The 11,903-nt window shown below is 44.0% G+C and overlaps 1 protein-coding gene across 1 annotated transcript in view; it reads left to right on the top strand.

The window, feature by feature from the left end:
• Nucleotides 1-11,903, top strand: part of ME3 (malic enzyme 3, NADP(+)-dependent, mitochondrial) — a 63,526-nt gene that overhangs the window by 20,721 nt on the left and 30,902 nt on the right. The window contains exons 4-5 of the mRNA XM_010004410.1: nt 4,873-5,034; nt 7,941-8,044. Of these exons, the coding sequence (XP_010002712.1) occupies nt 4,873-5,034; nt 7,941-8,044 (266 nt within the window). The remainder of the gene's footprint in view (nt 1-4,872; nt 5,035-7,940; nt 8,045-11,903) is intronic.

The raw sequence follows: 11,903 nt of genomic DNA, 5'->3' as shown, positions 1-11,903 counted from the left end.
GCTGAAGCTGGGCTGCTATGAAGGAGTCTGAGTGCCAGAAGCAGAGCAAAGGAAGAACCCATTTCTGAGCATACTCGTGGGAGTGCAGGGTTTTTGTGTCTTTTCCTGGATGGCTAATGAATCCTGCCATGAAGAAACATTGGATAAAAAGCCAACATCCCTTATCAGTTCCTCCTCTTGCTAGTTTTGTCTCTAGTTCCTTAATGTTATACTCTTTTCTGCTCCATGGCCCACCTAGAGCAGGGGGAGTGCAGAGTCATACAGGATAGTGTTGTGGTGGGGTGTCATCCCAAGGAATACTAGCTGTGGGTTCAAGCCACTTCACAGTGAGGGTCATCTAGAAACCTTATCTCCTACACCTAGACAAGTGTGGGGCCCTGCAAGCTACTGCACTGACCTTCCATCCTTCCTTTTCTCCCTCCTTCCATTGAATGCTCACCCTAGAAATGCACTCAGTATCTTGAGTCCCTGTTGGGATTACTCCTACACAGGGCCATTCAAAGTCATGGTGCACTCAAGGCAGAGTACAGATTCTTCCTGTAAAGACTGACCTTGTGCAGTCAGTACAGAGAAGTGGGAATGCCACCAGCAGCACCTGCCTTTCTGCATTGCCTTGGCAGCTTGGAGACCAGTGTTGTGATCCAGATCACTCTGCTGGGTCCGATGCCTCCTACTTAGGCATTGCAAAACTGGGCTGATTGCATACATATTGTCCAGGGTTATCTCAACTAATGTGAGCTGCCTGAAGACTCAGTGCCTATTCTCAGCTTGTGAGTACTTATGCAATGGTCAATGAAGAAGGAGATGAGCATCTTCAAAGTGTCTTCATCCCTCCCAAAATAGCTGCTGGAGGAAGGAGATGTACTCAGGACGTTTCTGTCTCTCCCCGTCAGCTACTAAAGCAGCTTAGAAACCACTTAGATCATCTGGCCATCTAACTTTTAGCAAAGACTTGACTAAAGGCAGCAAAAAAATTTGTGGCACAGATGGAAATAGAAAACAGGTTCCTTGTTGTTAAACCAGTGGTTCAGTTAGAAGGATGTGTCCTGCTCAGCCAGAGATTGAAAGAGCCACAAACAAATGTTAATCCAGTTTCCCCTCTCAGATACAGACACCAATTAATGTCTCTCGAGTTGTATTTTCTGTTCCCCTGTATTTTCCAGTATTACTTTGAGAAGCTTTGGTAACTACAGAGTGCAGCACATCTAAGACTGAAGAAATTTTCTGTCTCTGATGGGTATATTTAAGTTCTATTGAGAAGTACTTAAGAGTTGCCTGAGAACACTTACTTGTTTGGATGAAAGGGAATCTGTGCTCCAGAGAAACATTTTGATTCATTAGAACTTAATTGTTGTTTTTTTTAAAAAGATATTCCCTTCATAATTAGGACTTCAGCTCCTTTTCATATCATTTGCATCAGCTCCAGGATAACCCTGTAGCAGTGCATGTGCTTGCTGCTTGCCCTATTCCCATTGCTGCCTTCCAGTCCCAACTGCATGGGTGTGGTAAAGAACACACACCCAGAAACAGATGGAGCCCACTCAGAAGGAGACTTTTCTATCATGTTGATTCAGGAGGAAAAACAAATAGGAAATTCTTCAGAAATGGAGGTGAATACGTTTGTCACTGCCACGACTGTGAATTTCCAGTGGCAGAGCTTGTTCAGCCTCTCCCCTAGGGATAGGTGTGTAATCCTTTGAATTTTAATAGGCTTTTCAAGGTTCACTTTTAGGAATGGTAACTCCTAGTGACAAGAAACGGGCGACAGCACAAAGCCAAAATTTCTACATATAGCAGGACCATTTCAAAATAACCCCTGTTACATGAAGGTTGTTCCTATTAGTATTTGCATTATGACCCTGAAACTTTCCATGCCTGGAACTACTGGAGGTTTTTTTTGCTGGAGGGCAAAATAGTTGTAAAAAGCAGAACAAACGCCCATGTCCTCTGTATCTGTAGTTTCTTCTCAGACCTCTTCCTGAACTATGTAATGTAATGTAATTCTGTTCTGCTGTTACAAATAGTGATTTGTGTTGAGGGAGAAAATAACCTTGGGCTGTGTATAATTATTTATATTGAATAAGAGAGGACATGATAAGTACAATTCTTCCTGCAATAGGAAAGTGCAGCAAGAGGTTTATTCCACTCCTAAAAAATGAAATGCTTCTCCATCACAGCAATAAACTAATGCATCTTTATTATCCCCAGCCCTCAAGGAAGTATATCTATTGAGATAGCTTCTGATCCTCCATTCTCTTATTTCTTACCTAAGAACACACATGTACATGTCTTATGTCCTAAGTTTTGCCCTAACTTTGCAGATCAGCAAATAACGAACTTCCCTGCAGTCTTCTCCTTTGAAATCCAAGCTAGGCTGGGCACTTGAGTCCCCTGCAGTCTGACAAACCATTTGATGTGAGTGCTCTGTTCTTGAAGTGCTGACACAGGGCTGAAAGTTGAAGTTTATTATTGTATTTACAGCTTTTCTCCCACTGTGGGACAGGACTCCAATATCTTCCTGTTCTTACAGGATTTCAGAACTACCCCAAAGAGTGGCTGACTCTGGGGACAAAACCAACAAATAGAGTAGTTAACCTAAAAATTGTAAGACTTAGATCTGCTTGGTCATTTTCCTTCTAAAGTCTCTATGTACAGTGTGGGTTGAGCAGCTCAACTTTAGGCTTCTAATTTGGACAACATTAATCAGGCTTTTATTTCCTTTCTTGTCACAAGAAAAACCCTTGATACATTAAGAAGAAAAATATACAGATCAGAAAGTCTGGTGAGGTAACACATTATAGTATTGCTGAAATGCATAAGACCAATTGCACACAGAGTTAAATGGCAATTGTTTAACTCCCAACTTGGGAGAAAAAAAAGGTCTAATATTACATACATGGAGCAGGAGCGCCTCTGCAGTCCATGGTGCTGCCTGCATTGATGCCTTCTGTCTACCTGCCTTGCAGTCATAGAATCATAGAATCATCATAGAATCATAGAATCATCAAATCTTAGGGGCTGGAAGGGACCTCGAGAGATCATCTAGTCCAACCCCCCTGCCAGAGCAGGGTCACCTAGAGTACATCACACAGGAACTCATCCAGGTGGGTTTTGAATGTCTCCAATGAGGGAGACTCCACAACCTCCCTGGGCAGTCTGTTCCAGTGCTCTGTCACTCTGACAGTAAAAAAATTTTTTCGGATATTCACCTTGAACCTCCTATGCTCCAATTTACACCCATTACCCCTTGTCCTATCACTGGTCATCACTGAGAAAAGCCTAACTCCGTCCCCCTGACACTCACCCCTTACATATTTGTAAACATTGATGAGGTCACCCCTCAGTCTCCTTTTCTCCAAGCTAAAGAGACCCAGCTCCCTCAGCCTTTCCTCATAAGGGAGATGTTCCACTCCCCTAATCATCTTCGTAGCTCTGCGCTGGACTCTTTCGAGCAGTTCCCTGTCCTTTTTGAACTGAGGGGCCCAGAACTGGACACAATACTCCAGATGTGGCCTCACCAATGCAGAATAGAGGGGGAGGAGAACCTCTCTTGACCTACTAACCACACCCTTTCTAATGCACCCCAGGATGCCATTGGCCTTCTTGGCCACAAGGGCACATTGCTGGCTCATGGTCATCCTCCTGTCTACCAGGACCCCCAGGTCTCTTTCACCTACACTACTCTCCAGCAGTTCAGCCCCCAACCTGTACTGGGACATGGTGTTGTTCTTCCCCAAATGTTAAACTCTGCACTTCCCCTGGTTGAATTTCATCATGTTTCTTCCCGCCCAACTCTCCAACCTATCTAAGTCTCTCTGAATGGCAGCACAGTCTTCTGGTGTGTCAGCCACTCCTCCCAGCTTAGTGTCATCAGCAAACTTGCTGAGGGTACATTCTATACCCTCATCCAGGTCGTTGATGAAGATGTTGAACAACACCGGTCCCAGTACCGACCCCTGTGGGACTCCACTAGTCACACACCTCCAACCAGATTCTGCCCCATTGACTACAACTCTCTGACTCCTTCCTTTCAACCAGTTCCTAATCCACCTCACTACCTGATCACCAAACCCATACCTGATCAACTTATCTACAAGGATGCTGTGGGAGACGGTGTCAAATGCTTTACTGACTTTACAGTCAGGGGTACCAGAGGGAAAGGGATGCAATTATTACAATGAGTTTTATTCTGATTATCTCATGTTGGCAATGCCACAGCTACTCTGCAACAGTGTGAAGACATGAGGTTCTTACTACTTGGAATCACAGACTCATTAGGTTGGAAAAAACCCTTAAGATCACTGGTGCTTCCACAGGTGCAATTCATAAGCACAAGCACTTTTGTAGAGAGGTCTTTTTCATAGAATCATAGAATGGTTTAGCTTGGAAGGGACCTAGAAGATCACCTAGTTCCAACCCCTCTGCATGGATAGGGACACCTTCCACTAGAACACGTTGCTCAAAGTCCTGTCCAGCCTGGCCTTGAACATCTCCAGGGAGGGGGCATCCACAACCTCCCTGGGCAACCTGAAAAAGAAGAAAAATCAAAGCCATATCTCTTTGGTGCAGTTTCTGTTTTTACAGCTGAGGATCCACGAAAAGCCGTGCTGGCTCTGCTACAAGTGGATGGAAGTGTTGGCAAGCAGAGCTGCTCCTCTCCCACATTGTGAGCAGCTATCCATCAGTCACCTCTGTCCTCAAAAATGAACAGCCCCCTATCACTAACAATTTATTAACATGGTGTCATGTAGAGGGAGGAAATACTTATTGCACAATGCAACTGCAAAATGACATCACTGTGAGGACAGTGGAAATGGTTTTGCTTCTAGAGCCTTGGCAACACCATCCAACAATCTCTTTTCATCCTCCTAGGCTATTGTGGTGACAGATGGAGAGAGGATTCTTGGTTTAGGAGATCTGGGAAGTTACGGCATGGGCATCCCAGTGGGGAAGCTTGCTTTGTACACAGCTTGTGGTGGAGTTCACCCACAACAGTGTCTCCCTGTCCTGCTGGATGTTGGCACAGACAACGAGGTAAGACAGATTTTCAAAAATCTGACAGGGGAAAAAAAGAAATTGAAATTAATGCTTAACTGAGGCCAGTTCCCTAAATGTGGAGGCAAAGCCAGAGGCATCCAAGATGAGATGATGGCTAGACCAGCACTGGAGGGAAGAAGCCAGGTTTCATTCCTGTTTGATGCTCAAGAAACTTTGGTTCTTATGGGGAACTGAAATAAACACTAAATATCCCCATGGCCCCCTGGTGAGAAGACTCAGAGTGTTGCCAGTTGGAGCTGAAGGGTCAGCTCCACCTTTTAGAATGGCAAGGTAAGTTGAAATGTTTTGTACAGGAAGTCCCAGATTTATTCTTCCTCTGGTAATTGTGAGAAAACAGACAGATACTCGTGTCTGCGTAGGGGTGATGCATTTCAGAAAATGGAGAATCCCTGGTGGATGCTTTGGGAATGATTAATTTCGATGTTTTGTCAGATTGCACACTGTATAGCTCATGATAACCAGGCAAGAAGACTCCATCTGTTTGCAGATTTTTGCCTTATGACTCTGGCTCAGAAAGTCCGAAGTGCAACATTTTCATCATGCCAGAACAGACATCTGTGAGGATGTCCTTTTAAAAAATGAATATCCTATAGTTATTTCGGATGGCCAGGGTTTGTCCAGTTTTTGTAAAATGTACTTGTGCCTCACTTGACCCCAAGTAAACCAAACATGTTTCTTGAGGGAAATAACAACCCAAGGGTGTATGGGCTTTGCGGATGAAGGCAGATGAGTTCTGACATGTTCAGACATGCCCGTGCTCACTGGAGAGCTAGATTTTCTGCACATCTTTCACTTCAGCCCCAGATATCTCACACTAGACACTTGAAAAAAGGAAAAAAGCAAAATCAGTGGCCACAGATGATATCTGGGTTTAGATTCCCAATTACTTCCTTGGTCTCTGGTCCCAGGCTTGTTTTATCTCTTTAGCACAGAGGCCTGTCATGGACTGGTGGAAAACAGGGTGTGCTCATCTCAGCCTGATCCATGGTCTTTCCTGAAAAGTGGTAACTCTTAAGTTTGGACTCTCTGAGGCTCAAGCAGGAATTCAGTCTCAGTTTCTTACTTCTTGGAGTTTTCAATCAGTAAAGCATAGTACTTGACTTTGGCTCCTTTGGCCCCTTCATACCAAGTGCTGGCAAGCTCTGAGGCCCTCAGCTGGAGATTTGCTCCAGAGGGACTTGGGTGTAAGTTCTTCTCCACCAAGCTCCTGTCCATGTACGACCATCCATTTCTATCTCAGCAACATGGGGGGATAGTAAAATCCAAAATGGCACCAATGATTTTTAGGCATCTCTAAAGGTCAGTGTCAGAAAAAGGGACTCCCACACTCAGTCTTGGGCACTTTTGTTCAGCCCAAGATCAAGTGTAACTTACGTGTCCTGGAACTTCTCTGTGGAGGCAATTTCCACATCTCTTTCTAAGATACACAAGTTGCCATTTTCCAGCAATATAAACTATATCTTTCTTCACAATGTAAATAATTTGTTTATTTATTTAATGGCTTTCTCATATGCATAAACCCAGCTTAACAGAACCCAAATAATATCCTGGGTGCATCCTACTCCACAAGTAAACTCATTTATCAGTGCAGAAATAAGACACTTCTTCTAGGTATTTATCCTGTTAATCTCTGCTTGTCAATATATATGGAGCCTGTGTTGCCAACACCAGCATCTCAGGTAGAATGGGGTAAATACAGCAGTCTTATTATATTTTTAGCAACAATTCCCAGCTTGTCTTTCTGACAGTTCATAATACTTTGTATACTCTTTCAGCAAATTGCTCTTTTTTCAGAGCTTGGCATTCCCCAGCTTGCCAGTGGGAGAATTTGATACTCCATGAACCATCCCCAGAGCACATGGCATTATAGGGGCAATCAGAGAAAGAATGCAAATGGGTCTGCTTTCTGTTTCATGGCCCAGAAGAGTGTATCAAACTCAGAGGAAAACCTCTTTCATCTTTCCTTCTAAGGGAGGACAGCCATGGCTGTAAAAACAGATCTAATTGCAGCATACCTGCCAATATTTAGGGCCCATTAGGATGCAGGACAATAGGTTTGTGATGGCTCATCCCCTTCTTGTGTGGAAAATTCAGTTCCTGAAATCAGAAGGGATGCAGAGTTGCTTGGCAGTGATTCACGGAGGTGTTGGCCCACCTCTCTCCTGCCACTGTTTGTTCTGTAATTTTCCACAAAATCTGTGCTGTTTCCATGCTGACCTGGTCCTTTGTAGATGGCTTAGAGGTTCTGACTCAGCACCTGCTGGATTGATTGGAGGAATGGCCAGTTTTTATATTCCTAGCAGCAGCCAAACCCCAAACTATAAAAACGCTTTGCCTTGACACCTGCAGATAACCAAGGTGAGTGCTATGTAGGTGCTTGGGAACGTTTTGATCGGCATCTGATCACTGGTTCTGGCCAACTCTGGGTTGTCACCCAAAGGCCTAAATGACCCATGTCATTTCAAGTTACTTGAGGTGATCTTCATTGCATTAAGCACTGTTTATGGTCAACAGCTTTCCTGGTAACCTCAGTGCAAAGTTAAGAACTGAATGAACCGTGAACATTCCCCACACAAGGTCAGTTTTATTCACTAGGAGTGAGACACCTTGGCAGGGAGCCTCTGGTAGAGCTGTTCTGAGGAGGCAGAGCTCTGTTTCCTGCAGCAGTCAAGAAGCATTTTAGCCCTCTGAATTTATTTACACAAAAAGATAGTTAATAACTTCTTGCAGAAACACTTGCTGCTCTGGAAGAGCTGTGTGAGCTGCCCTTCACTGCATAGTAAGTAAAAATAATACGCCCACAACAAACTTTTTTGGGTAGGCTGGGACATAAATCTCCATCCATCCATGGAAGATGTCAACAGCATTGCTTTGTGTCCTAGGCTCTCCTGAGTGATCCACTCTATATTGGACTGAAACACAAGAGGGTTCGTGGGAAACAGTACGACGAACTGATTGATGAGTTTATGCAGGCAGTTACCAACAAGTAAGTGGGGTTATATACATGGCTCCTCTGGGCTGCTTCCATTTAAGAACAAATGTTGGAACTGGTGAAATAAACATTAGTATAATTGATCATCTCAGTAAAGAAAGGTCCTTTAAATGCAGGTCTCCTGGGTGGTCTACAAATGAGCCTTTGTGCTTGAGCACTCTGCATCAAAAATATTTGTCTTCAGAGAACTGAAATGGGACTAACTGCTTATAACCATTTCCTGTCCATATTGGCCAGAGGTGTCAAACGTATGCCCTGTGGGCTGGGTCAGACCTCCATCATGCATTTATGAGCCTCATTCAGCATAGGCAGAGTCTAAACTTTGGTCTGTTTACATTTTGTAAAGGAAGTTTCTAGCTTTCACTGTTGTGAAGGAAATCATCTAACTGGAAATGGCGTGTTAGTCCACATGGTGATGTCTGTGTGAGGCTGCAGGCTGGCTCTCTATTGCTTTGTTAACAATAGGAGAGCTTCCTTGCTGGCATTTAAGTCTGTGGAGTGAGAAGGCCAGGAGAATAAGCATTGTCTTTTTACTGGTGGGACAGACTGAGTGCATATTTCCATTCTTGACTTCCTGGGATAGAAGGTCTATGTTGTACCCGGGAGTTTGATTTGGCAAGAGCAGAACCACAATATCTGTGTTCTATGTGAACCTCTTGCACTGCATTGAGTTCCTCTTTCTGAAAAGGAAAATATATTTAGATCTCCATGACTATCTGGAGAGGTTACTGTGAGAACAGCTGTTCAGAAAAAAAATAAAATAAAATTGGAAAGCCCCAAGCTCCTAAACAGCTTATTCTGCCTTTCCTAAAGCAGCAGATGATACTGATAAGGAGTGGCAGAGAGCTGCAATCTGTTCCTGATTAATGGGATGCTGCCTGTCTGTATACTGTAGGGTCTGTTCTTCCCAGCTGAAGGAGCTAGGCTTGATCTTCCCTCTTTCTGACTCTCCAGCCAGTTCTCTGTGTGTGTGTTCTTGCTTAAGTGGAAGGGAGTGGGTGGTACATGTGTCATCCTGTCTCCCTTGAGGTAGGAGGCATCATGTCCACTGTCTAATGACAACACCTACTTATCCACTGAGAATCATATCTTTACATACAGTCTGACTGCCCAGCTGGCTGTGGGTGGAGTGGTAGGAAATGGGGGTTGAAGTGCTAAGGACCACTCAGGCACAGCTGACAAACCAAGTTTTGAGAGGGATGAGAGAAGGCTCTGGGGAGACCTTATAGCAGCCCTCCAGTACAAGAAGGGGCCCTGCAGGAAAGCTGGGGAGGGACTCTTTACAAGGGAGTTTATGGATAGGACAAGGTGCAAGGGGTCTTAAACTAGAGCAGGGTAGATTTAGATTAGACATTAGGAAGAAGTTCTTTACAGTGAAGGTGATGAAGCACTAGAACAGGTTGCCCAGAGAAGTGGTGGAGGCCCCATGCCTGGAAAAATTCAAAGCCAGACTTGTAGAGGCTCTGAGCAACCTGATGTAGTTTAAAAGGTCCCTGTGCACTGCAGGGGAGGCTAAACTAGATGACCTTTGCAGGTCTCTTCCAACTCCACGTATTAACCCTATGATTTTAAAATACCTAAGGATGACTGCAGGGGAGACAATTTTGTGTTTGTGCTCTGCTTTGCTCTTCTTTATGTTTGATTAAATAGCTTGACTGAAATGTGAGTTGATTGTAGTGTAGTTTTATGTTAGAAACTTGTAGGTTATGGGGAAGAAATTCTTGGAAGCTAGAAAACTGGTAAAACACAACCAGGAAATGGCAAGAAACTCCACAAGATTTAAGAGATGCCAGAGTTGATTTGTAGGGTTTTTGTTGGTTTTGATTGTAATCACTAATTAATCCTTCAAGGAAACTGTCACACTTGCTTCTGGCCAGGAGACCAGAGGGGTATTGCAGTGTTGGTGTTGATGATAGAATGGTAACAATAGAATGTGAACACAGATGATGTTCTCAGCCATCACAAATTTGGCTCTGAGGTTTATGCTTGTGGTGTTAAATGCAAAGCTCACTGCACCCACTACTTCTGCCATGTCAAAAGACAATTTGCCTTTTCTGTGCTTTCTGCTGGAGAGGAAGGGTTGGCTGTTATTTTGCAGTGTTGAGTTTACATGAACTAATCTCCACAGTGAAAGGAGAAGAGAGTCGTGAAACAATGAACTCTTATCTTGTGAGGAGGTGATGTCATATCTAATGTTTTCATCCAAGAAGTGGGATTCAAGTTCCTGGGGCCCTGTCCCAGCTTTTCTATTTCTCTTAGCCAGGGTTAATTGCTTGAACACAACAGTAAGCCCTCAAAAAGTTCTCTGCAAATTGGGGCTGGGAAATTTGGAGATACTTGAGTGAAAGCATCTATTACCTCATATTATCATGGTGACCACCAGCATACCTAAAGCATTGTTGGAGTGTGATCCTTTGTGAGCTCTGGTGAATAATCCTGATATCAGGCTGGGTTTGGCAAACTTACATGAAATAGATTCATTTGGTCTCAAATTTCCACTGGAATGACTGGATGCAACCCAGTTGGAACTCTTGCTCCTCTTACAAAGGGAAGTGGAAATTGTTCAGGTCAAGAACATGGTGCTTTATTGTAGCCTGCTTCCACCTGAGGAAACCTGTGAGTATGACCTCAATTCTGTCCTCAACCTGAGGGTACTTGAACTTCTCATGGAAACCATTTGTCAGTTTCTCTGCAGGAGAACCTTCCACCCTGTCAAATCACTGCCGGCTCAAGGGACATTTGTCACTGAAGTGGAATGTGTCAGAGCCCACAAGAAAGCCAGGGGAGTGAAGAATTACTCTCCTAATGGAAGAATAATATCAAACAGATGTCAAATTTCTATAGCTGGAGACCCCTCCAGTCGGCAGAAAGTGCTCCTGGTCTCATAATAGCCACCTCGTCATGAAATGAGGAGTGTGTGAGGGGCTTCAGAGTTAGCACTCACAGTATTTTGAAATAAAGTGTGACTTCTGGGCAATTTTAGCAAGAAAAGGCCCTCCTGAAACACCTGGATGAATTTCTGTGTTTTCCTGCTGCCTAAACCTCTATTCATTACTCAGTCACCTAAAATGCATGTAATGACTGACCTCTTTACCAAGAGCTCCAAACCATGCATTTTTCTCCTCTAGGGAGGCAACTACTTGCAAAATTTGGCCCGTTGAGCTTAGCCTGTGACTGAATGAAGTAGCCTGATAAATTGCTGATTTCTTACAATGAGTCATAGGCTTTGTATAGGAAAATACACTGCCTCAGTTTTCCCTCTCCTTAGTTGCCCTGGAAAAGGGCGAGTCAGTCTTATCCTTGAACTAGTACATTTTTGTGGGCTGGAATAAATATTGATCTAAAGTGTTCAAGGATCATAATTGGAGTAACCCACTTGATTTCTGGAGTTTGCCTATAAGGTCAAAATTTGTCTGTAAGGTCAAATTAAGGTCAACATGGAGTAGGAGATGAGTTGTGCTGGGGTATATTCTCTGGACTCTGCAGAGCTTCATCCCAGCCTCTACAGTAACAATAGTCTTTATTCTTCAGCCTCTCCTCCAAAGCGAACTACCACTGGAAATTTCTTCTCTCCCCTTTTCCTCCTAAACTGATTCAGAAACTGAATGGCAGTTCCTTATCTGTCTTCTTCCATTCACTGATCCTGTAGTTTCATCACAGAGTGCATCTTGGTAGCTCTGAGTGTCTGGAGGTGTTTATAGGTGGCCTGTCCCTGAACCTTCTGGCCTCAGAAGCTGAGCACACAGCCTGAAGCTCTGCAAGAGGCCCCTCCACACATCAGCAAACCATTAAGCTCTCATGCCTTCCCTTTCCTTTCCCATCAGTCCTTATTAACAGGATGAGCAGGGAAAGA

This window comes from Chaetura pelagica, unplaced genomic scaffold (genome assembly GCF_000747805.2).
Source record: "Chaetura pelagica isolate M959 unplaced genomic scaffold, ChaPel_1.0 scaffold59, whole genome shotgun sequence".
NCBI classification, from domain to species: Eukaryota; Metazoa; Chordata; class Aves; order Apodiformes; family Apodidae; genus Chaetura; species Chaetura pelagica.
This window is presented reverse-complemented; position numbering and strand designations above follow the sequence as displayed.